The sequence below is a fragment of the Barbus barbus genome (assembly GCF_936440315.1).
Source record: "Barbus barbus genome assembly, chromosome: 31".
In the NCBI taxonomy this organism is placed as follows: domain Eukaryota; kingdom Metazoa; phylum Chordata; class Actinopteri; order Cypriniformes; family Cyprinidae; genus Barbus; species Barbus barbus.
The window spans coordinates 17668176-17695626 of record NC_136759.1 but is presented as its reverse complement, the minus strand read 5'-3'; the positions used below and the strand labels follow the sequence as shown (position 1 = coordinate 17695626).

At 36.1% G+C, this 27451-nt stretch overlaps 1 protein-coding gene across 1 annotated transcript; it reads left to right on the top strand.

Annotated features, from left to right (window-relative positions):
- Nucleotides 1–6179: 6179 nt before the first annotated feature.
- Nucleotides 6180–26122, top strand: LOC306851728 (alpha-2-macroglobulin-like protein 1; the record flags this gene model as incomplete). The annotated part of the gene is made up of 36 exons (XM_079388168.1): nucleotides 6180–6250; nucleotides 8170–8353; nucleotides 8691–8847; nucleotides 8989–9041; nucleotides 9147–9167; nucleotides 9272–9440; nucleotides 9539–9623; nucleotides 9731–9851; nucleotides 10515–10620; nucleotides 10702–10811; nucleotides 11095–11262; nucleotides 11340–11567; nucleotides 12244–12307; nucleotides 12435–12580; nucleotides 12701–12850; nucleotides 13531–13713; nucleotides 13831–13915; nucleotides 13994–14126; nucleotides 14290–14515; nucleotides 14625–14751; nucleotides 15182–15303; nucleotides 15707–15758; nucleotides 16112–16195; nucleotides 16348–16524; nucleotides 16669–16750; nucleotides 16949–17105; nucleotides 21723–21797; nucleotides 21917–22079; nucleotides 22759–22952; nucleotides 23062–23277; nucleotides 23537–23655; nucleotides 24584–24674; nucleotides 24766–24834; nucleotides 25282–25387; nucleotides 25657–25705; nucleotides 25976–26122. 35 exons carry the CDS (start codon nucleotides 6180–6182, stop codon nucleotides 25695–25697), a joined length of 4335 nt encoding a protein of 1444 aa, XP_079244294.1. The 3' UTR covers nucleotides 25698–25705; nucleotides 25976–26122.
- Between the last annotated feature and the right edge of the window lie 1329 nt (nucleotides 26123–27451).

The following is a 27451-nucleotide window of genomic DNA, read 5'->3' as shown; positions in this document are numbered from 1 at the left end:
CGAACATTTAATGCTAGTTAATGTTGTCGCATTGGATAAAATCTTACTGACTTTGCTCACACAGGCTGTATTATATTATTTTGGGATCCCCCAACCGCTCCCCGGGCACCGCAGCATTGGCTGCCCATTGCTCCGGGTGTGTGTTCACGGTGTGTGTGTTTTCACCTGGATGGGTTAAATGCAGAGCACAAATTCCGAGTATGGGTCACCATACTTGGCCACACGTCAATTCACTATATTTTGGATTTTATGAGTTGTATCGCCCAGGACACGTTGCCTGTTTAGGGTATAAAAAACAGCCCAAGTCATCAATAATTCTATGATTTATTTGATGCAAACAAATATGAAATATTCAAAATATGCTGCATGTATAAATTCAACGGTACAGATTATTTCACAACAAGGAGCAGCTTTCCAAGCAAGTACCACCCACTGGTTAAATAAAACCAGTTTTGTGGATACTAAAAAAATAAATAAAAAATAAATAAATTTTGTACAGTGTTTAGAGTGTTATCTGTAATGTCCTGTTAATGTATAATATTTTATATTAAATATTGTTTATTGATGTACTGGAATGAAACAGAACGGAAACATGACAAATTGGGGCAAAACAGATTAATACAAAATAATGTTATGAGACCATAAACATCAGACTCAACTCTTGATCCCATACCATGAGATTTAACCTTAAAGATTAACATTCTTATCAACTGCTTGCCTAGTTTTTGAATAAAGTAGGCAAATCTGTTAATTGTAACCAAATTTAAATAAGGACTAGACAAATAAAATTTAAGAAAAATGCACATAATGCATGCAATATTTCATAATTCACAGATACAGTTTTAGGCCATTTAATTAGAGAATATTTGGTGATTTTGGTACTTTCAAATCTTGTTAAATTTGAAATTTGTTTTGTAACAGTTGCATCACCAAGAAGCAGCTGTGCCATGGCTCCCTTATTAGGGATTTGGACTGGACTGTCAAATACAATAACATGAACATATTTTTTCATGCAAACCCCAGGTTATTCTTCTGGCTTTTTTTATTATTATTTAATTTTTTGTTGTTGTTTTTTGTTTTTTAAATGTATCTAATATATTCATATATTTTTCTCACTGGTTGCAGCCTTTGCTTACCTAGAAATGTTAATTTCAATAAACAATCAGACATTACACTGAAGATTAGAGTTAAAATGTATCAAAATAATAATAAAAAAAGACTCAATGAATTCACCCTTGTGATCTGTTGTAAATTCTTCACCTAATTTGGTATTCTTGGGAAACAAAACCAGGCTTTCTCCTGTTTGTTTTTTTTAACCCTAAAACAGCACTGTAAAAAATTTCAGACCTCCCAACTCAAAATGTTCTAGTGACTGATTACATCAAAATTTTTCCATTGGCCCAATTGAATTTCTGCTAACTGAATTTTTATCAATTGTGGCAACAGTCTGTTAACATTGGCTCAATGAGAAATAATATGTTGAGCCAATGGAAAACTTTAGATGTATTCAGTCACTAGAACATTTTGAGTTGGGAGGTCTGAAATGTTTTACAGTGAGGCAACGTGTACCACGAGATCATTATCATTATCATAGTTGAGGTTGTTTGGAAATTTTCTGTGCTCATTTTTTCAGTTTGACCTAAAGCCAACACGTCCGCCTATGGGGGTGGACATTCAGAAAATGTAGAAAATAGGCATATATTAATCTTGATTTTTTTCAGCAAAAAAAAATGCAACAACTATTAGTATTAATTGTGAACATATAGTCTTGAGATGTTGAAAAAGAAAATTAAGTCATATGTTGTTTGTGTTGTTTTTTATGGCATTTTGAAATATGCGTATCTCCTGAGATACGTTGCCTGTTTAGAGCATAAAAAAGGATTATCCTCAGTATTGACAATGAATGGTGTCAAGGTAAATTGTGCCCCCAGTTCTGGTTATTTCATTATTGTGAATTCTGGGGTGGTGTGTGTGTCTGAGGGGAGGGGTGGGGTGTTTTGGGGGGGGTTTGGCGTTCCCCCTTGGCGGTTATGGGGGGTGGGAGGGGGTGTAGAAAATACACAGAAAATACACAGAAGTCACAGAAATCACATAGAATACATGGGGGAGCCCGGTGATAAAAACAGTGGGGTGGAGGGTGGATGGGGGTTATAAACAGCATCAAGGAGAGCAGATCCCTCTCAGTAGAAATCACATTCCAGGGCCAGGGGCCCTTAGGGAAGAGCCAGATATAGGCCCCCTGTACACATTCCCCTTTCTATTTATTTTGAGTTTTAAAATTGTGCAAATGTTAATATTTGCATGTAAAATGGATATTACATATAGTTGACTGCATCTTTGCATTTTGAACTAGATTTTTCTCTGGCAGGGTTTCACACAGCTCATTTTATGGTAGTATAGGGGTGTCCAGCCCTGCTCCTATAGGGCCACCATCCTGCAGCGTTTAGCTTCAACCCTGATCAAACACATCTGAAAAATCTGACAAAAGTCTTCAGGATTACATAAAAAAAAAATATATATATATATTTTGGTACATAAATTACATAATATGATTGTTTAGGGATGGCGCTAAACCGTGCAGGACAGTGGACCTCAAGGTTTGGAATTGGCCACCCTGAGGATAAAGATGAGACAGTTAAAAATTAAAAAATACAAAAAATGTCTATGCCTCAATTTTAGGACACTTAGACACTTGTTTGCATTTTGTTTGCTGACACACACAAGCTTGTGACTAATAGAACGGGCACTGTCTTTGGCACGGTCATTAACGAAAAACAACAGCAAGATAAGTACACACAAGTCTCAAGATTACATAATCTCTAAAATAAAGAAATAAAAATCATATATAACCCGTTTAGCAGGAAGTGGGAAGAAATACACCTCACTAATTATCCAATCCGTTATTGAATCATCAAGTTTGAGGTGTATTGTCACATAAACAAAAGCTTTCCTCGCCCCACGCTACATTATTCCAAATAAATCTGTGAGAACCCACACCCTCTCAAACATACTAAATGTCTTTGTGTTTAAGTGTCACGCCACAATCCCAATATGATTCAAAACTTGGTTTTAGGGCTCTTGATATTGCATGCATCAAAAAGAGAAATTACACACTAAATGAACTTTAGCACATTTCTGGAGAATTCATGCACAATTGTAATGGTTTGATATTCTGCTGCATGATTTAGCATTTTTTTCTGCAGTGCATGTCGTGTTAAGTCACACATTTAACAGTCAACAAATTAAAGTAATTATAAGTGATTTTATGCAAATGCTATAATGTCTGCACTATCCATATACTGTATCTACTGTATTTTTTTAATCTACAAATTATACTAAACATTTGATCATTTCTGGATGGTTGAATACAAATCTAGAAACGCTCTTCGTTAACTGCAAGCCGTTCTATTCGCTGCAGGAGTTCTGCTCGTTCATTCTCGTGAGTGTCTACATTCCACCGTAAGCGCACGTGAGCACAGCTTTACAGAAACTCGCTGATATGATCACAGAGAGTGAGCAACAACACCCGGGCTCTGTTTTAATCATTCTCGGGGACTTTAATAAAGCAAATCTCTCCCGCGAACTGCCAAAATACAGACAGCACATCACCAGGCCCAGATGGTGTGTCACCAGCCTGCCTAAAAACCTGTGCTGATCAGCTGGCCCCCATCTTCACACAGACCTTCAACAGATCACTGGAGCTGTGCGAAGTCCCCTCATGGTTCAAACGCTCCACCATCGTCCCCGTCCCAAAGAAACCCAAAATTACTGGACTTAATGACTACATGTGGCTCTAACGTCTGTGGCCATGAAATCATTTGAAAGATTGGTTTTGGCTTATCTGAAGGACATCACTGGACCCCCTGCAGTTTGCCTACAGAGCTAACAGGTCTGTGGATGCTGCAGTCAATATGGGACTGCACTTCACCCTGCAGCATCTGGACAGACCAGGGACTTATGTGAGGATCCTGTTTGTGGACTTCAGCTCCACTTTAAACACCATCATCACGGACACCCTTCAGAATAAACTAACTCAGCTCTCCGTCCCCACCTCCGTCTGTCAGTGGATCACCAGCTTCCTGACAGACAGACAGCAGTTAGTAAAGCTTGGTAAATTCACATCCAGCACTCGTACCATCATCACGGAAACCCTTCAGAATAAACTAACTCAGCTCTCCGTCCCCACCTCCGTCTGTCAGTGGATCACCAGCTTCCTGACAGACAGACAGCAGTTAGCAAAGCTTGGTAAATCCACATCCAGCACTCGTACCATCAGCACTGGAGCTCCTCAGGGCTGCTTTCTCTCCCCACTGCTCTTCTCCCTCTACACCAACGACTGCACATCTAAAGACCCCTCTGTCAAGCTCCTGAAGTTTGCAGATGAAACCACACTGATTGGCCTCATTCAGGATGGTGACAAGTCAGACAGGAGGTTAAGGAGCTTAACAACCTGGAGCTTAACACGCTCAAAACTGTGGAGATGATAGTGGACTACAGGAGAAACCCCCCTGCACTCCCCACCAATCATCATCATGAACAGCATTGTGACTGCAGTGGAGCCATTCAGATTCCTGGGCACCACAATTTCTCAGGACCTGAAGTGGGACAATCACATAGACTCTGTTGTGAAAAAGGCCCAGCAGAGATTGTACTTCCTTCGCCAGCTGAGGAAGTTCAACCTGCCACAGGAGCTTCTGAAACAGTTCTACTCTGCCATCATTGAATCCATCCTCTGCACTTCAATAACTGTCTGGTTCAGCTTATACCAAATCTTACCTCAGAAGACTACGGAGAGTAGTCCGGACTGCTGAGCGAATCATTGGTACAAGCCTCCCCACTCTTCAAGAACTGTACTTATCCAGAGTGAGCAAAAGGGCTGGTAAAATCACTCTGGACCCCTCACATCCAGCACACTCCCTCTTTGAACTGTTACCGTCTGGTTGACGTTACAGAGCTCTGAGCACCAGAACGACCAGACACAGGAACAGTTTCTTCCCTCAGGCAATCCATCTCATGAACACTCAATAATAAACGTGGAACACACAACTCTATTATTTATTCACCACACTTGCTTACTTTTTTATTTATCTAATTTTTTTCATTTCTAATTTGCACATATCAGACCTGTACACACATAATTGTCTATATTATATATTGTGTTTTTGCTGTTTTATACATTGCCTATTTGGATATTTGTATTATTCTTTTATTATCTGTGTCCTGTCCTGTTGCTGTCTCTCTGTTGCACTGTGGAGCTTCTGTCACTAAAATAAATTCCTTGTATGTGTAAACATACTTGGTCAATAAAGCTCATTCTGATTCTGAATAGCATTTTGAATATTATATTATAGTATACATACACTATATTGCCAAAAGTATTGGGTCACCCCCTTCTAATGAATACGTTTGACTACTTTAGTAATTTCCATGAGTACAATGTTTAATGTTTAAGCATATAATGATATTCTAGGGAATTGCGTGCTTCTAATTTTATAGCAACAGTTTGGACAGGACCCTTTTCTGTTCTAACATGACAGTGCCTATGTGTATAAGGCAAGGTTCAAAAAGAAATAATTGATTGAGTCAGTGTGGAAGAACTTGTCTGGTCTGCAGAAAGCCAAGTCCTGATCCCAGCTGAACACCTCTGGTGTGACTTTAAATGCAGACCTTGAGCCAAAAACTCATCACCAAACACCAAAAAATGTATAAAAATGAATTTGTTTTATTATTTTATTTTATTTATTGTTTGCTTTTATTGTTTAACTTATTATTGAAAGTTTCCAGGACTATTAATGTGACCTTCATTTATTTTTGTTTTGTTTTGTTTTATTTTATTGTTTGCAATGCATAAAATCCCCAAGTGTCACATAACTCGAATGGTCAATACAGCTTGTTTGTCAAAGTAATCTTTGCAAACATCATAAAAAGTGAAACTCATTCAGCCTCTTTGCAACTTGACTGAATTCAGTAAATCACTGTCCACTTATTACACAACACGAGAGGTAACAGGCCTATATCGATCCCAAATGATCCAACGCCTCCTCATACCAGTTGCTCAAAATTCCTTCCCTTGGTGTGGTAGGGCAGGGAGGAGGACTGCAGAGCTGTATAAAGTGTGCTCTTGTTTGATGGGATCAGTGGGTGAGTTTTCTGCACATGTGTCGGACTGACTGCTCAGGATGCTGCTGTCGCCTCTGCTACCGCTGATGCTGCTGCTGCAATGCTCCTTAACGAGTGGAGCCACCGATCCGTAAGAACCTTTATTATTATTATCTTCACAAATATAAGATAGCAGAAGGTAGAGTAAGGAGTAAAACCGCAGGTCGAGGATTAGACGACTATAGTAGACACTGATGAAAAGTTTAGGACAACTGCACTGAAGTGTTCTCACACACAACACACTGTAAATATTTTATTTTTAGATTCATGGTAAAAACTTACCGGAAGAGAGACACTGTGACGATGTCGCAAGCAAGCATTATGGGAAGCATTTTCGTGACCGTATTTTACATTAAATAATATTATAATATGTCATTTAGCTATTAAATCTGTGAGTTAAAACAATATTGGTCTATTCCACAGCTCAGTAAAAGCATAAAGAGACAAGACAACACACAGTGTTACACATATGAACACAAAACACCATCAACATCACAAATAAGACTAATTAATGATAATCTAAAGTAACTGAAAATACAAAAAAACAATCATATGTCAAGGTTTGTGCAGGGAATTGTGGGAATGCCCATTTACCTTTATTAGTTTGCTCACCATGACTGCTTAAAAAAAACTGTAAAAATAATATTGCAAAATATTATTACAATTTAAAATATCTGTTTTCTATTTAAATATATTTTAAAATATAATGTATTCCTTTGAGGGTACATTGAATTTTCAGCATCATTACTCCAGTCTTCAGTGTCATTCAAATCATTGGAAAATGCTGATTTGCTGCACAGAAACATTTCTTATTATCAGTAATATTGAAATCAATTGTACTGCTTAATAATTGTGGAGTGGAAACTTTTCTTTTAAGGAATTTTTATTAATTTTTATTCAGCAATGATGCATCAAAAGTGGCAGTATAGGTATGTTGTTATGGTGCCCATTTGAACTTTGTATTTATCTAAGAATCCTGAAAAAAATGCAGATGTTTTTGATCAAATATGAATCAACAAAATCAGTCATAAGTATTTGTAGCAATAGCCAAAAATACATTGTATGGGTCAAAATGATACATTTTTCTTTTATGCCAAAAATCATTAGGATATTAAAGTTAATTTTCCAAGAAGATTATTATTTTTATTTTTTTTGTAAATTTCCTGCTGTAAATATACCAAAACTTTTGGATTAGTAATATGCATTGCTAAGGGCTTCATTTGGACAAATATAAAGGAGATTTTGTCAATATTTAGTTTTTTAGGCGCCCTCAGATTATTTAAATAGTTTTATCTTGGCCACATATTATCATATCCTAACAAATCATAATACATCAATGGAAAGCTTATTCATCCAGCTTTCAAATGAGATGAAGATAAAAAAATACCCTTATGACTGGTTTTGTGTTCCAGGGTCACATATTAGAATGATTTAATTTCAGATTCAGATTTGCCATCACAGGAATAAATGACATTTTAAAATATATGATAGCACATTTCTGATGAAGAGCATTTAAGCTCGAAACGTCACATAATTGAATACTTCTATATCTCTGGAGTTGTGGTGTGCCTACTTTGATGTTTTCATCCCTATTCTTGTGTGGTGGAGCACCCACATTGAGCTTTTTTGGCCTAATTAATGTGCACTCTTGGACTGTTTTTTATTTTAAAATATATTAAAATAGAAAACAGTTATTTTAAATTGTAATATTTTTTCATAATATTACTATTTTTACTGTATTTTTGATTACAAAAAAAACCAGCCTATAAATTTTACTATTATATTTATTTTAATTATATTTTAACGTAACACTATATGTATTGTCTGGTTAAATATAATATTTTTTCTTTTAGTGCCACATTTATATTGCACCAACCACTTACTCGACATTTACTTTTTTTCCAAGCAGGCTCATGCAACACTAAACTGATGCTAAAAAAGCATTTTATTGTCATTGTATGATTTATGCAAGTCTCTGAATGTATTTCTTTGTGTTTTGTCTTCTTTTAGCATCTACCTAGTGACAGTCACTTCCCAGGCGGTGGGTGGCAGCACAGAGACTCTGTGTGCACAGATCCATGAGCCCAAAGAACCGCTTTCTATAGTGGTAACTTTGAGGACTGACAATCACAACCTGACCATTCTACAACAGGGCTCCATTAAAAGGGATTTCTACAAATGTGTTCCTTTTAAGGTCGGTATACTCAGTACAGCTTAACATAACAGAGTAAATGGGCTGTACTTACAGTACACTGGTACAGAACATATTGTTATGTTATAGAGGTCATGATGACCCTTTTCTACATCATGTCTGCACAAATCTTATAAATTTATATTAAGGTTAAAGAGCCTAACTATAATGAGATATAAAATGTAGTTAAGGTGCAAGTAAAACCCTAAAACTTCTTACACATATTTTTCACTACTAAATTGTTCAGTGATCCTACAGTTTTGATGTTGCTTTCAAACCTATAGTCTCGTATATTCTGTAAGTTGAGTTAATCAATATTTTCTTGATTTCTATCTTGCAGGTCCCTCTAGTCACTGTGGAGTCTGTGGCATCCATTGATGTTGCAATCCGAGGGGCCACAACGTCCTTGAGCAAAAGCACTAAGATCCTCATAACCACCCCCCAAAATCTTCTTTTCATTCAATCAGACAAGCCTATCTACAAGCCTGGACAAACAAGTAATACATCTCTTTGTAAATTATTCCAAAAATACTTTAAGTTGTCTGTATTCATTTGTTCTTATTAATATGAGCCTGTGGGTCTTTCTGGATTGCGTACTGTATGTATTAATATTCTGTCTCAATTTTTTTCATCCCCAGTTAAATTTCGCATTGTGTCTCTGAATTCCAATTTCTTGCCTCGCAATCAAGTGGTAAATTTAATTTAATTTATGTAACATTTTTATTTTATTTTATTTTCAATTGAAATGATATATATTATTGTACTTTTGACCTATCTATCTGTCTTTCTCTTGCAGTTTCGAACTGTAGAACTCCAGGTAAAATCCTTCAAGCAGCCATGATCTGTTTATGGTTTGTTACTTTACTTAAATGCAGATTGATTTCACTGTAGGCTTTTTCATTATGTGCCACTCTTGTTTAGGACCCTTATTCAAATCGCATTGGTCAGTGGTTGAATCGGACCACAAGAATTGGCATTTTGGATCTGTCCCACTCCATGTCTCCAGAAGCCGCTCAGGGTTACTACACAATCACTGCTTGGGATGATAAGAACCAACAAATATCACATGGCTTTGAAATTAAAGAATACGGTCAGAACCAGGATTCAACTTTTGTCAGTCCAAAACTGAACAGCTTTTAATGTGTACAATTTTTTTTTTAAGTATTTTTTTCCACATGTCTCTTTTAGTTCTGCCAAAATATGAAGTGAACATCGATTTTCCCTCCATTTTAACCATCCAGGACAAAGAGGTCACTCTGAAAGTTTGTGCAAAGTAAGAATTTATTACAAATAATGTTCATTTCTGTACAGATAAATGAAGTGCATACCTGTGTGTCAGCGATTATTTTCAGCCTGAAATACTCTTTTCACTGTCTTTAGATACACTTATGGCAAGCCTGTGCTGGGGACTGTGAATGCTGAAGTGTGTAGGCAGAGCGGTTACTATTGGAGGAGACCTGTCCGTGACATGGTTAATGTATGCAAAAAATATTCAATGATGGTGCGTTACCCTCTGCACACACACAAAAAAACTGTTACCTTTTTGTCTTGTAATCCTAAAAACACTTAGCATTTATCCTCTTAAACATCTTTAAATTTCATAAGGTCACAATTAAGTAACATTCAATATTGAACATATTCAATATTACAACTAAAGTATATATATTTTAGGTGTACTAAATGGTAACTTCCATAATGCTTGTCGGTGCTTTTGGCAGTACACTTTAAGTTAAAGTGTTAAAGTAAAGATTAAATTCTTTAACCATATTTCAAAGACAGTAGAAGTAATTATGAAATTACATACAACAATGTACTTCAGTCCTACTTAGTGGGTAAAAAAAAACACATTCATCATTTCATTTAATTGCAATTAAGATGCAATTACATGTCCAAAAACATTACATTCAGTTTCCTCTTAAGTGTGTTCTTACAACTCCAATTCCAAATCATTTGGGACGCTGTGTAAAATGTAAGAAAAAACTGAATTTTATATACATTTTTTTATTTACATTTTACACAGTGTCCCAACTTTTTGGAATTAGGCTTTTATAAAGTACATTTATACATTTCTGTAATATGCCAAAGTGTAATTTTTCAAAGGGTCCATATTGCAACATAATTTAGAAGTCCAATAACCATTTTCTTTTCATTCTTATTCATTCAGACTGACAGAACTGGCTGTGGGTCTCGGGTGATAAATGTAACAGAAGCTGGCTTGACTTTAGGAGGATCTTTCCAAGTGAAATGCATTGTGGAAGAGTCTGGAACAGGTGAGAGTGTAAAACAAACAGCTGTTGTCCATTTTTACTCTCTAAAATAGAGTAATGAAAGATGGTCTTTTGTTCATCCAGGGATAACTATGCAGGGTTCTACCTCGGCTATGTTTATCCAAGATTATGTCAATGTTCAATTTGAGGACGCACCAGATACATACAGGCCTGGCATGATGTTCAAGGGAAAGGTAACAACTAGCTTGAGGTCATTAGTTTTGCTCCTAATTATTGAGCGAATGCTCCAAAAGCAACTCTACAGTCCATGTGTTTTTATAACCATCTTTAAAAAAAAAAGTTCAGAATGGTACCATAACTATTATTTTCGTCTGGTTTTGTAAAATGCAGCAATATTAATAAACAACCTTTTTTTGAGCAGTATACATACAAGCAATATACCAATATTGTGTACAGGAAGTGCATTTGTTTTTGTGAGCTTATCATTTTGTTTTTCTCTACGTGGTTTTTAAACAGGTTGTGGTCACTAACTCACAGTCCAGTGTGATGAAAAATGAGTCGGTGATTGTATATGCACTTTATGGTGATAAAAGTGTCAACGTGACACTGAAGACAGACATCAATGGCACTGTCCGCTTCTCCTTCAACACTTCAGATTGGTCAGAATTACCTGTGAATTTACAGGTTAGTGTGGTTTTTGTTTTATAATATGATGTTTGTGAATGTAATTCAGTATACTGATGATTTGCAAACTTTTTTAGGCCCATCATAAGGGAGGTAAAGAACAGAATGATTTTGAGGCTTATAGATATCCTTCACAAGGCTATCACTACGCAAGACCCTTTCACTCCAAAAGCAAAAGTTTCCTGATGTTGACGAAGGCTCCAGAGAAGCTCAGCTGTAGCCGTGATGCCACAGTGACGGCCAGTTACATCATTCAGGGCAGTGCACTGAAAACAGGCCAGAAAACCTTGGATTTCTTCTACATCGTATGTTTAACATTGACACTCTTTTTTTGTTTGTCCATCAATTGCTTGGTCATTTGTTTTATTGTTCAGCAAGCTCTTTTCTTTAGGACGCACGGTATACCAGTACCATATTGGTTATTAGCCAATATTAAAGATTTATTTGAAAATCTGTGTAGGTTTATACTGGAACTTTATATTATGTATAACTTATAAATGTAATTGTTTATGCACATTGTCCCAATTGTTACATTTTGATTAATGCCCACTTACATAAAATTTTAAAAACACAAAAAATGTAATAATATTGCTAAATGTAATTATTACATATTACAATGAATTGTTAGCAAATCTCAAAATGAATATCAGTTTTTCATACTGCACTCTATATTAAAATGTTATAATATAACGTAATGTTCTTAAAAGATGATTTAGACAAAATAGTCCAGACGTTTAATATTGACCATTTATTGATGCATTAATATGAAAATAATTAGCAGGACTGGACAGAATTGTAATATCTGTGGTTTCCTACCTTTGTTTGGTAGAGAAAACAAAATGTTTCTTGAAGGTTTCCTAAATCTTGTAGCTATTATGAAAAGATGCTGGAAAAAAATCACAGTGCTAGTGAAGCTGTAGAACTCCATAGCGTTACATAAATTGTAATTATCAGTACAGTAATTATCTACCTGCTCTCCAGGTCTTGTCCAGAGGCAGCATGGCTCAAAACGGTCGTCTGTCTGTGAGTGTGAACACTGGGAAAGGTACACAACTCTTTTACATTAGCAATCACTTTGTTGTCTTACTAAGTGTATTTTTATGGTTTGTGTACATTGTGCTTCAGCATGCACCTTTTTTGTTTCCACAAATGCTCTCTTGCTTTCATAAAAGAAAACAAAGGAGAACTGACATTCACACTGAAGAAGACGGTCTCTCTGACTCCATACGCTCAGGTGGTGGTTTACACAGTTCTGCCCAATGGAGAAACTGTAGCAGACAGTATGGACTTCCCCATTGAAGAATGTTTGCCAAACAAGGTCAGAAAATCCCATGTGAACACTCAATGTGCCCTTCAAGCTTTTATGTGTGTTTTTAAAGTTTATTTATGTTTTTTTTTATCATCAATGTGTGATGAGAGCATGCCTGTGCTTTTACAGGTGTCCTTAAATTTCTCGTCTCCCACCGCACTGCCTGGAGAGAAGACATCTCTTAACCTGAGAGCCAGTCCTGGCTCCTTGTGCTCCGTGCGGGCCATTGATCAGAGTGTGCTGCTGTTGAGACCAGAGGCCGAGCTCAATGCAGCCTCTGTATGTTAAACCAGAATGTACATTACAACTATAACTAGTAGATAATCTTTATTTTAGAGATGGGTCAGGGACATGGCACTGTACGTATATCACTATGTATCAAATTTGATTAATTTGCAAAAAATTAGTTAAATATTCTTCTTTCATAATAAGCATGTTTTTAAATTCTCAATTTTTGGGAGTAAAAAATAAAGTAAAAATGTCAGTTTACAGTAAAAAATGTCAGAATGTTACAACTGTCCTGATATTATATCGAAGAAAAAAAACTCAATAAAAAAACTTTCAAAAAGGTTAACAATTTTTTATATTACTTAATATTTTAACAATATTTAAAAAAAAAATATTTACAGTTTGTAAATCAAAAAGCCTCTACATGTATTTTTTAGAACTAATGTAAATAATAATATAAATATTTTTTTTTATTATTTATCATTTTATTATTTGAATATATATATATATATATATATTTCAACAATTCTTCACTGATTATATTTTAAAAACTCATGTGTTTTTGGGAAAATATGTTATTACTTTTTACTTGGTGGGTACACCAATAGTATGTATGTATATATATATATATATATATATATATGTGTGTGTGTGTGTGTGTGTGTGTGTGTGTGTCTGCGCGTGTATTTTTAAATATTGTATCTGTTATAATATCTGTTATTAATCAACAGGTCCTTGGAATGTTACCAGTCAGGATTTTGTCAGGTTACCCATACAATGTTGAGGAGCCGGAGCCTAACAGCTGCAGATATCCCTGGGAGATAAACGTATTTGCTGAACCTGCTAGGCGCAAGCGCTCCCGCTTCTATTACCCTTACCACGTCAACAATAATGATGTCTACAACATGTTTAGAGTAAGATACACAACATCTCCCTTTTCTCATTTCAGAGGTCTTCCAGTGTCATGAGTCTCACTATACACAGTTCATCGTACCCTCAGTAACATACTGTAATATTTGCTTTTTTCCTAGGCAGTTGGAATCAAAATCGCTACCAACTCTGACGTGAAAGCACCTGTTGTTTGTCATTATTATGAGACGATGTTGAGGAAGGAATGTGAGTAACTAGATTTTTTTTAAGATTTGGAAATGCCCTTTTTACCTGATTGTATTTACAAACTATCAATTCAAACAGCTGTTGTGGACGATGGTGCGCGTGTGGACCTGGATGGACCAGTGATGCGGTTTGGTTCTGATGTAGAAGAACGTACTCAGAAGATCCGCAAATTCTTTCCAGAAACCTGGATATGGGATCTTATACCTGTGGGGTATGTATCGTGCACCATGGCATTACTGTATATACTGTAGATACATTACAGTCCTTCTTAATTATGCAGAAAAAATATAATATTAAAAAATAAAAGCTTCAGTACTTATTAATATGTTTTAAAACTTTTTAAAATACAGAATTCATATTTTTTCATTCAACAGGAGATCAGGATCTGTGGACGTTGCAAAAACTGTACCGGACACCATCACTAAATGGGCAGCAGGGGCTTTCTGTACATCACCTGTCGGGTTTGGAGTGGCCCCCAAGACTGATCTCACTGCTTTCAAACCCTTCTTTGTGAGCCTCACCCTCCCTTACTCTCTTCTCCGTGAAGAGACGTTCACTCTCAAAGCCACTGTATTCAACTACCTTCCCAAATGTATCATGGTAAGCCCACTTAATGTGTTTACTTGCTCCTGGAGCAGTTTTGCAAGCATTTGTAGTAAAAGAATTTCCTGTAGGCTGCCACTGGACAAATTTCTGTCTTTTAATAAAGGTGAAGGTAACGCTGGCAAACTCAGCACAGTTCACAGCTCAGCCGTGCAAAGGCTGCACTTACACTCAGTGTGTTTGCTCTGAAGAGAGCCAAACCTTCCAGTGGATTGTTACACCTTCTGAACTGGGTAAGCCAGACACTTTGACTTCTATTTGAGCAAAAACAGAAATTTAATTCAATTTGATTCCCTAAACTGAAAGGCTTATTTTACGTCTGATCATGTTTGTACCAGGACATGATATTACACTTATAATAGTAATTTCTTAAAGGGATCGTTCATTCAAAAATGAAAATTCTGTCATCATTTACTCACCCTCATGTTGTTCCAAACCTGTATGAATTTAGTTTTTCTGCTGATACAAAAGATATTTAGAAGAATGTAACCAAACTTGGAAAGACATGGAGGAGAGTAAATGATGACAGAATTTTATTTTCGGGTGGACTATCCTTTGTTCACATATTGTCTTGCCTGTCACAGATTTGTTTACTATTGCAGGCCCCAGGGGTACTTTGTTTCTTCTGTGACTTAAATCCAGTCACTGGTGTGTGTTTTACAGGAAAGGTGAGCATTACAGTGCGTGCTGAGGCGGTGCAGAGCCGAGAACTGTGTGGAAATGAAGTGGTGACTTTTCCGGACAAAGGCAGAGTTGATACTGTGATGCAGAGCGTTCTGGTGCAGGTATGTGCCTTTACTGTATGTGAGATTTCAGAAACCACGTGACTCACTCTTCAACATCAACATGCTAACAAGTCAACAGAAATGTACTATGATTACTTTCTTAATACATATTTCTGGTAATACAGTGTTGAAACAGTGCACATTATTGTAAAGAAAAAAAAACTGCTATTTTTTAATATAGCTATTATTTAGCTAATATAGATATTACAATTGCTATTTGGGTATTGTTTTGAGTTTTAAAATGAGTTACCTGTAATTTAATGCACATACTACTAAGTTTATAAAAGTATCTATCTATCTATCTATCTGTCTGTCTGTCTGTCTGTCTGTCTGTCTGTCTGTCTGTCTGTCTGTCTTGGTTTAAAAGTACAATTGAAACTGTTATTACTCATATATTTCTCAGGCGGAGGGAACTAAACAGTCAATCACTCAGAATGAACTCATCTGCCTAACAGGTTAGTGGCATTACAGTGTGTTGTGTTGTCTATTAAAATAAGATTAAAGAATAAATAAAGAATTTTAATTATTCTGGCTTTAATAAAAGTTAACTGCTGTATGTTGTCAGTTACCACATGCCACAGATAATAATTTTTACCCGCAGTTCAAAAATGCAAAAATCCTTATACAGTAATGCACTTACAGCAGAAGTCAATGATGCAAGTTATTGCATTGGATAAATGTTAAATGCTTCCAATTTAATCTTTTAAGCACTGTGTAGTTTTCACAAGAAATGGAGAAAATGATTGTCTGTTGTAAAGTACATCATGACCACGTTTAAAACCTGACGTTATTTTCTCTATTTCATCAGACCGTCCACAGGAGACATCAGTTTCTCTCGCTCTACCCAAAGTGTTTGTCAAGGGTTCTGCCAAAAGCTTTTTCACTGTTCTGGGTGAGCCTAAAGACATGCTGGCATATATACATAGATTTCTCTATAGTATAAGTATTTATATTATCAGTAAAAGTAATCAGTAAAATTGCTCTCATTGTGTAGTTTTCTGTTTTTTAATCATACTGACGGTTATATAATTTTTTGGCCTGTAGGTGATCTGATGGGTCGTGCTCTGAGGAACATCGGTGATCTGTTAGCTATGCCATACGGCTGTGGAGAGCAAAACATGATACTTTTTGCCCCCAATATCTACATTCTTCAGTACCTGGAGAGCAGCGGGCAGCTCACCCCTGAGATTAGAAACCGAGCCATAACCTTCCTGGAGAGCGGTGAGGAAAATCATTAAGAAATAGAAGATAGAGTATATCATATTTATAAATACAAATATGTTTAAATAGTTTACTGAAAAACAAAGAAAAAAATTATAAAATGAATGTTTGCAAGCTATTTAAATATAAAAATGTCTATTGCAGGCTACCAGAGAGAGCTGACATACAAGCATTATGACGGATCTTACAGCGCCTTTGGGATGAGTGATCCCTCTGGTAATACCTGGTGAGTTTGGTACAGATTCTTAGCTTAGGGCTTACTGTGTGGATTCTAGCTTCCTGTATGTGAGTTTAACAGCTTTCTGGTAAGTTGTTTTTGCAATGGGGAAAACCTAGTCTTGGACATGGACTTTGTCTAGGATGTTTCCTTGCACAGAGTTACCAAATTATGGGTGTTTGACAGCAATTTCTATTGTTTCCTCAGGCTAACTGCATTTGTGATGAAGAGTTTTGGTGGGGCAAAGAACTATATATTTATAGATCAAACTAACATCGATCAGGCAAAGGAATGGCTGGGTCTACAGCAACAGGCCAATGGCTGCTTCGCCTCTGTTGGGACGCTCTACCACATTGATATGATGGTGAGAACAGGAGAGTCATGCTCAGGTCCATTACTTTCTGCTGGAAAAAAATCTTTTTAAAACAGCCTACTGTCCCAGCTGGTTTACTGTAGTCTACACTGCTGGTCAAAGTTTGGAATAATTAAGTTGGTTTTAAAAGTCTCTTATGATAAAAACATAATTACTGTTTTACTGTACTATTGAAGAAATTAGTGCAGCTTTGGTGAGCAAAAGAGTTTTCTTTCAAAAACATAAAAAAAATTACCAGTATTGTGGCTGGATTTTAGGATGGAAGACCAGATTGAACAGGCTGGGAGGCCAGCTAAACCAGCTGAAATCAAGTATATCAGCGGTTCTTTTTCGGCAGGGATATTTTGGCCAGCTAATAACATACCATGATACCATCAAGGTATCATTTGATAGGTGTTGACAGCTCACATGAACTGAACATTGGTATCTGCAGGGCTTTTCTTTTGCAGTGTGCAGGAGGGCTTTTAGTATAACCATGTTTTATACAACAAGACTGTTGTATCTTCATCATGTGTGTATGTCCATAGATTTCACTGGTTCAAATAGACTACTTCTTAGTTCTTTAGAACTATAGTGAGTTTATACACCTCTTTGCTTTCATATTATTGTTCTTTTCCCTAATGTTCTGTTATTGATTTATTTTCCAGTTAGAATAAAAACAGGTTGCATAGGGTAATATGACATGTTTTCAGAGACCCTATCTTAAAATATATTTATCGCATTTGCAAAATGTTTTGATGCTCATTATTAAGTTCAAGCTTGTTTATTTGTATAGCGCTTTTTACAATACAAATCGTTGCAAAGCAGCTCTACAGGAAATTAAGTTTCCACAATATATTTATATATTGCAGAACCTTAATATATTTAACTTATGGCAAAATTGGGTAATTCTGTATGTTGTCTGAGCATTGGCATCCTCTGAGGGGTTGGCATCATCTTTTCTCAGGTGTTCGGTCATCTCAGATCATTTAAGGGTTGGATCCAGACTGAAGTTCTGTAATTCCTAGTTACCACGGGATGTTAATCCTGTGGCAGAAACAGAGAAAAAAATTGAGACATAATTATCGTAGCTGCTGTTCCATCTAAGCAAAAATGATTTGTTCAACCCAAGCTAAAGAATAATAATAATGTACATTGGATCAGATATAACTGCAGTACAAGATTATAAGATGCATTATGTGAATGCTTGGCTAAAGAGATGTGTCTTTAATCTAGATTTAAACAGAGAGAGTGTGTCTGAACCCCGAATGTTATCAGGAAGGCTATTCAAGAGTTTGGGAGCCAAATGTGAAAAAGCTCTACCTCCTTTAGTGGACTTTGCTATCCTAGGTACTACCAGAAGTCCAGAGTTTTGCGACCTTAGAGAGCGGGTTGGATTGTAGCGTGGTAGAAGACAAGTTAGGTACGCAGGTGCTAAACCATTTAGGGCCTTATAGGCAAGTAATAATATTTTGTAAATGATACAGAACTTAATAGGTAGCAGTGCAGAGACTGTAAAATTGGGGTAATATGATCATATTTTCTTGACCTGAAGAACTTTAGCCGCTGCATTTTGGACTATCTGTAGCTTGTTTATTGAAGATGCAGGACAACCACCTAGCAGTGCATTACAATAGTCCAGTCTAGAGGTCATGAATGCATGAACTAGCTTTTCTGCATCAGAAACAGGTAGCATGTTTCGAAACTTGGCAATGTTTCTAAGATGGAAGAATGCTGTTTTTGTAACATGGGAAATATGATTTTCAAAGGACAAGTTGCTGTCTAAAATAACACCCATATTTTTAGATTTAGATTTTAGAGGACGTAACAGTGCATCCGTCTAGTTGTAAATTGTAATCCAAGAGATTCTGTGTACTCTTTTTTTTGGTTCAATAAGTAATATCTCTGTCTTATCTGAATTTAATAGGAGGAAATTATTGGTCATCCAATCTTTTACATTTTTTACACAATCTATTAGCTTAGATAGTTGAGAAGTTTCATCTGGTCTTGTTGAGATATATAGTTGAGGATCATCAGTATAACAATGAAAACTAATCCTGTATTTTCTAATAATATTACCAAGAGGCAACATGTAAATTGAAAATAGCAGAGGATCTAGGACAGATCCTTGTGGTACTCCATACTTTACTGGTGATAATTGAGATGACTCCCCATTTAAATGAACAAAGTGTTAGCGATCGGACAGGTAGGATCTAAACCATCTTAAAGCCTGCCCTTGAATACCAGTATAGTTTTGTAAGTGCAGTTTCTGTGCTATGGTGAGGCCTGAAACCTGACTGAAATTCTTCATAGAGACCATTGTTTTTGCAAGTAGGAACACAATTTAGCAGACACAACTTTTTCTAAAATTTTAGACATAAACGGAAGATTTGAAATGGGTCTGTAATTTGCCAGTTCATTAGAATCTAGTTGTGGTTTCTTAATAAGAGGCTTAATAACCACCAGCTTGAATGGTTTTGGAACGTGACCTAAAGATAACGATGAGTTAATAATATTGAGAAGCGGTTCTTCTGCTACAGGTAACAACTCTTTCAGTAGTTTAGTGGGTACAGGATCTAATAAACATGTTGTTGGTTTAGATGCACTGATACGTTTATTTACCTCTTCCAGTCCTATAGTTGTAAAGCACTGCAGTTTTTCTTTGGGTGCGATGAATGAAGCTGAAATACTATACGCAGTAGAATCTACATTTGATATTGTATTTCTGATGTTATCTATTTTATCAGTAAAGAAATTTATAAAGTCATTACTATTAAACTGTGAGGGAATATTTCGATCAGGTGGCGTGGGTTTATTTGTTAATCTAGCCACTGTGCTAAATAAGAACCTTGGATTGTTTTGGTTATTATCTATGAGTTTGCGGATATACTCTGCCCTGGAAGCTTTTAGAGCCTGTCTATAGCTGGACATACTGTTTTTCCATGCAATTCTAAAAACTTCTAAGTTAGTTGTTCTCCATTTGCACTCAAGATTACGAGTTTCTTTCTTGAGAGAATGGGTATAACTGTTGTACCATGGTGCAGTACGTTTTTCTCTAACCTTTCAATTTGAGGGGGGCAACAGCTTCTAATGTGTTAGAGAAGATAGTGCCCATGTTGCTAGTCATTTCGTCTAGTTCATGTGTATTTATGGGTACACAGAGCAGTTGAGATAAATCAGGCAGGTTATTTGTGAATCTGTCTTTGGTGGCTGGGACAATAGTTCTGCCCGGATGATAACGCAGAGCCATATAATTAATATCAGTAATACGCAGCATGCACGAGTAGTTCGAAAACCTCCTGTAAACTGTTTTCTGAGTAACATTGAGAACATCACTATATATTGTTGCCACACCGCCGCCACGACCGGTCTGACGGGGCTCATGTTTATAACAGTAGCTTGGTGGAGTAGACCAAAATATTCATTTGGTTTAAGCCAGGTTTCAGTCAGGCAGAGTACATCAAAATTATTATCTGTGATCATTTAATTTACAATAACTGCTTTGGGTGCGAGTGATCTAATGTTTAGGAGCCCAAGCTTTAAAAATGTTTTTGTTAATTTATTTTGCATTTTTCTGGTTTAATCACGATCAGATTTTTTCTAGATCCAGCATTAAATTGATATTTTGACCTCACTATTCGGGGAACAGACACAGTCTGTATAGATTGGACAACGCAAGTACTTCTATCTTTTAAGTGGGTAGAACTAAAGTCATCATAGTAGTTATTTGAGAATTGGCTTACTAGTCATATGGAGCGTAGCATCCTGGAGATGTTGTCCGAGAGGAGTTCCGCTCCGACTCTGCTGGGGTGCAGGCCATCAGCACGGAAAAGCCTAGGACGCTCCCAGAAAATATTCCAATTATTAACAAAGAGCAGTTTCTGTTCTTTACACCATGACAATAACCATTCGTTTAAAGAAAAAAGTCTACTGAACCTTTCATGTCCTCGTCGATACGTGGGAAGCGGTCCTGACACGATGATCGCCGTCGCGGGCGATGTGTCTTGTGTACCATCTCGATCAGGCTCCTGAAGTCCCTCTTCAGTGTCTCCGTCTGCCGCAGCTTGGTGTTGTTAACCCCCGCGTGCAGCACGACAGCACCGATGCTCTCGTCGCCCTTCAGGATTATTAAAAGACACTATATAAACCACTCTCGTCGCCCTTCAGGATTATTAAAAGACACTATATAAACCACTTGATTATACAGTATGTATTCTTTTAAAACTGAATGAAACATTTTTACATGTTTTTTTTTGTTGTTTTTTTTACATATGATAGATGTTGTTTAGAAGCTGAAAAACTATTTAGAAAACATTTGTTTTGACGTTCTAATGTCATCTGTACAATTACATTTCTTAAGAAATGTTAAAATTTTAAAGGTATGTGACGGTAATGTAAAATGGTATAAAATTTAGATGAGATGTGAAGCTGTCACAGCGTTGGGTGGGATGAGGAGATGATTGCAGGGAGAGGTAATGGTTCAGAGTCATTTATGGAAAAGGAAAACGGCTCCTTAGTCTGGTGGTCTTGGATTTCACACTCAGAAAATGTCTGTTAGATGGCAATAAATTGAAGAGATTGAAGTGTTGAAGGTGGGAAGGATCTTTGATGATGCTTTTCCTCTCACAGGGTGGCGTCAATGATGAAGTCACTCTCTCTGCATACATCACTGCTGCGCTGCTGGAGTTGGGCGTCCCGAACTCTGTAAGTACAACCCTCTTCATGGGTCCTAAGAGATGGACTCTAGTCACAGATAACTCAATGCAGATAATGTGGCTTTTGAAGGTAGGAGACACTCTTTAATCTCTTGTATCCTTTGTAAGGATCCCATGGTGTCGAAAAGCCTTGAATGTTTGAGGGAATCTTCCCGTAACATTGAGAACACATATGTGACTGCCTTGATGTCCTACACATTCACTCTTGCTGGAGATGAAGAAATGAGACGGAACCTCCTCACCAACCTGGACAATCAGGCCAGGAGAGAAGGTACCATTCAGCTTTAGATTAAATAAGACAAATAATTCTACTAAAATACTTCATGTGATATAATTTTCAATTCGATTCAGAATTTATTTCTATAGTATGGAGCCCCACACTTGTCAGGTGAAGAAAAAATAGATATTGTGGCCATGAATTAAGAATTTGTTCCCACAGCTTACCACATTTAGCCATGTTTTATTAATTTATTTCCTCATTTTAGTTCAATTGTGGCCACATCGTACTTATTAGTTCCCATGTTATAATTTAGTAATATTGTGGGCACAATTTAAATAAAACTAGGAAATTAATTCTTAATTTGTAGCTATAATATCTTGTTTTTGTTTCTCTACATGTCATGTGCGAGACTCTGTTGTATAGCACTTTTTTACAAAAAAAAAACTCCTATAGAAAGAAAGACATTAAGGCATAAACTACTGTATAGTTATTGTGTTGTAGAGGAGAAAACCCATAAAAAAAGAAATATAAAAGTACTAAAATTAGGTACGTTAACTTTTTAACTTGTTTGTTTGTGTAAATTTTTCTTTAACATTTTTTGTGTACCCCAGTACTAATTTCTCTGGACCGTAGTTTGAAAACCCCTGATCTAGATTATCCTGCTGCTTTTAACAAAAAAACACAATCGCCATCCTTCAATGTTCCAGTTTTCTTGCCCTGGTTATTTCAGGTCTCGGACGATATTGGACTCTTGCTAATAATGCGCAACCAATGGGCTCTGTGGAGGTAGAGATGAGTGCCTATGTGTTGCTGGCGCTGCTCTCGGGACCCTCACTGTCTGGATTTGGACTGAACTACTCTGCTGGTATAGTGCACTGGCTAATCAGTAAACAGAACCCCTATGGAGGCTTCTCCTCTACCCAGGTAATGTTATTTATCACATGCAGCTTTTTTTTTAGACCACTCTCAGTCTTTATAATGCATTTTATCATTATTGACTGTAAGTGGTGTTGTTCTCTCTCTCTGTGAACAGGATACTGTAGTAGCACTCCAGGCCCTCGCTAAGTACAGTGCTGCCATCTACAATCCAGAAGGATCCATTACTGTAACCGTGACCTCCCCCTTAGGCCAGAGGAGCCAGTTCACTGTGAACCAGAACAACCGGCTGCTTTACCAGGAGAAACAGCTGCAGGAAGCTACTGGCACATACAAGCTGAGGGCAGAAGGCAAAGGCTGTGTGTTTGTGCAGGTCTGTGCACTGCCTCTTTTGATGCACACATTGAGAAATCCAAAAAATAATTCATCTAGAAATGAAAGGTTTCATCATTTACTCACCCTCATGTCATTCCAAACCTGTATGATTTACTTTCTTCGATGGATCACAGAAGGAAGTTATAAGAATTTGGAATTACATAAGTATGAGTATACTGTATGATGACTATTTAAGTGTATAAAAGTGATATAAATCACCTCGTCTTTGACATCATTCTGTGTTTTTTGTCTCTCAGTTTGCCTTGCACTACAATATCCCACCTCCTCCAGACTTTTTGGCCTTCAAAATCAAAGCAAGTACTGGGGTTTGCAGCAACACAAAGAACCCAGCTTTTACACTAACCAACACTGTAAGGTGAGCAGCACCTCCGTTAAAAAAAAAATAATACTTTCAACATGTGATTTTTTACTAAGTTAATTTGTTATATCATTAATCATTCATTAAAGGCCATCAGTTAAAGGGAAAGTTAGAATTAAAAATTAATGTAAATAAATTGTCATTTAGTCACTATCATGTCCTTGCAAACCTGTATGACTGTCTCACCTGTGAAAAAAAGAAGATATTTTAGAGAATCTTCACACAGCTCTTTTCCAAAAAAAATAATAAAATACTATGAGTACATAACTAGTCATTAAAATACCACAACCTAGCAAAAAGGATTATTTTTAATTTAATTTTTTTTTATAAAAAAAAAATCAATAATAACTATTAAATAGATGTACTATTGTTGAAAGGTTTGCACTCAGTAAGACATTAATAAAAATAAATCAATACTTTTTCTCAGCAAGGATGCATTGCATTTCTCAAAAGTGACAATAAAAACATTATAAACGTTACAAAAAATTTAAATCACAAAAACAAAATATTTTCAAATAAATGCTATTCTTTCGGACTTTGTATTCATAAAAGAATCCTGAAAATATGTATCACAATTTTGACACAAGTAGTAAAAAGTACAACTGTTTTCAACATAAATATTAATAAGAAATATTTTTTAACTTCAAATCAGCATATTAGAATGATTTCTGAAGAATTATGTGACACTGAAGACTGGAGTAATGATGGGTTAGAGAAGTCCTGCCAACAGTAACAAATTCCACTTGCAATCATATTGCTCAATTAATTAGTAAACTTAACATATCCATTTGACTCTATAAAGAAAGAATGAATAAAGATTCAACCTACTTCATAAAGCCTAATAGACACTTAGCTGTCTGTCAGACTACATACAGAACAAGGTGTGGTTGTGAACCCTGTTTGTGATATAATGATTATTTGACAGGTATAACGGCACACGAGCAGAGACCAACATGGTGATCATTAACGTCAGGCTGCTGTCTGGGTTTAAGCCGGATGAGACATCTCTGCAGGCTGTGAGTGACACTTGAAGGGCTCTGGTCCTCTTTTGATCTCTAGTTGTGTAGATCATTTAATTCGTTCTCATTCGCTCCTCTTTCTCCACAGCTGAGGGAAGACCCCACCATCAGACGTCTGGATCTGGACGAGGATCATGTCATTTTCTATTTGGATAGTGTAAATGTTTTATTCAAATACCTTGAGGGGTTCAAAACTCTTTTTTGGATGGATCACTGATATTTTTCCAATAAACAGGATAAACTGACTGTGTTTACTTTAACGAATAGTTCACCTAAAAATGAAAACTGGCTGAAAATATTCAGGCCTACCAAGAAGTAGATGAGTTTGTTTCTTCATCGGAACAGAAATTTAGCATGACATCACTTGCTCACCAGTGGATCATCTGCAGTGAATGGGTGCCGTCAGAATGAAAGTCAGTGTTAAATTTCTCCAAAACTATTCCTATGAAGATACAAACTCATCTATATCTTGGATGGCCTGAGGGTGAGTATTTTCAGCATTTTTTTTTTTTGCGTGGACTATTCCTTTAACACATTCCTACATGTGCACAACGCCATTATAAATTTCTTCATCATAACGTAATAACTTTCTCTGTTATTCCAGTTGAAAAAGAATGAGGAGAAGTCCATCAGCCTACAGCTCGTGCAGGAAGTACCAGTGCAGAACCTGAAACCAGCTGTAGTGATCGTCTATGACTACTACAAGATCAGTACGTGTTTATTCTTCACTGTGCACTCTGAAATACAATATTGATTTTTCATTATAAACCCAGCAAAATAAAACAAAATAGAAAAAATAAGAAAAAAATTCTATTTTAATGTTTAATTTTTTATAAATCTTAGTGACATGATGATATAAGTGTTGCTTATTTGTGCTTTACAAGCCTGTATTTAATCTTAGCATAATGCATTTTCATTTTATTGAGACAAGCTCAACAATGTAGTGCACAAAAAAACTAGGTTGTTTCTATTCCTTCAGGTGAATTATCAGTGATTGACTACACCTCCCCATGTGCATAAACACTACCGTAAGTACAGTTAATTTGATCTAAAAAGCCATTAGTATATTTTAATAATTGTACTCTTAAATGTGAATGCCCTTTTGACATTTCTATTCATAAAAGAATCCTTAAAAAATATCAAATGGTTTTTATAATTGATAATTAGATTTTTTTTTTCTTGAGCACCAAATCAGCATAGTAAAATGATGTAAAAAGACGACTATTAATGTAATAGATTGCTATAAATATATATGTTATATTGCTTGATAAAAGGTTGATTGACCTATTGTTTTTAAGGTGATGATCTGAAGTGCGATGGCTGAAGAACTGTACACTGGAATATATGGCGAGACAGATTTAATACTGACATCTTTTCTGTTCTTTGTAATAAAATTCTGCATTTTGAATTTTAGTTGCTATTAAACAATTCGTCAATTTCTGCATAAGAAACATTTGTGTCCTGTGATTATCTAGATTTATTATTACCGGTACTTTGCATATGCAAATATTTGGATCTTAAAAGAATAAGCTATACCTAATATTAGTGCATATTAGTCAAATATTCAATTCTAATTTCCCAACTCTATGCATTTTGAAAAAAAATGCACCAATTGCAAATGTTTACAACACTGTCACTATTCCTGTCTGTAATACAAAATCACATTTTAAATTCAAAGCACTTGATATTTTAGTAGAAGTTGAACTGATATGTTTGGGTGGATCGATTCAACTCTTCTACCCCTTTTTTTTAGTTTTAAACAAGATTTTATCGCCAACACATGAAAGCTGCTTTCAGACTTTGTGTTTGCTGTTGTAACACCCAATAATATCTGTATACCGTTTCCCCCTTGAGTGTTTAAAAGTAGCACATTCAAAAACTGTTTCCAAACCACTCAGATGCTTGATATCTCTGCTTAGCAAAAAGAATTCATCTTTTAAAATGCCTGTTAACTTCAGTAATATCATGTTAGAATGCTAATTGAGAATATTCTCCTACTGCTGCCCACTAACGTGGTGTCAGTTTCACAGCGTTCCAGGAATTACCAAATAATTTCAGTAAACAATCCCTACAAATTGCATCAGCAAACAACTCACTTCAGAGAGACTAAAGCATACAGTATACCCCAAACAGTTCAGTATGTATTGCCTACATATTGCTCAAAGACTGAACTGATACTCACTAACTTCTCAAAGTTTGAATTATAAAGAGAGAATTTTTAGGGCCGCCTATTTAGTGATATGATTTGATAGGCAGGTTTTCCATATTTAGTGTTAAAATCCTAATAAAGTCCAAATCAAAATATATCTTTGAAATAGTTTTTACGTCTGCTATACAGCAAATGGCTCCATATTTCGCAATAACCACTATTTGAAAGGCAGTTTTCACATATGCAGTGTTAAAATGATCATATATCCAAGAAAAATATCATCATATATTCCAAGACAAAATGTAACAGCAAGTTAAAAGTTACTGCTTTTGTTAGTGGCTAGGTGTGCAAAAATAGCTTTTTTTATTTTGTTTATTTTTTGGTAATATACAAGTTATTATGTTCTGGGGCAGAGTCAAAGCTAAATCAAGCATTTTGCATACAGTCAATTTTTGCATGCCTTCCGAACCTTGGTGTGCATCAAACAAGCAGACCATAAATGCAGTGTGAACCAAAGACATCTAAACGAACCAAAAACAGGACGTGATATCACAAGATGTAATCCTAAAAAAGACCAAATTCTCAAACATACCTTGTTCTTCTCTTCTCAGTAGCCATGTTGCCA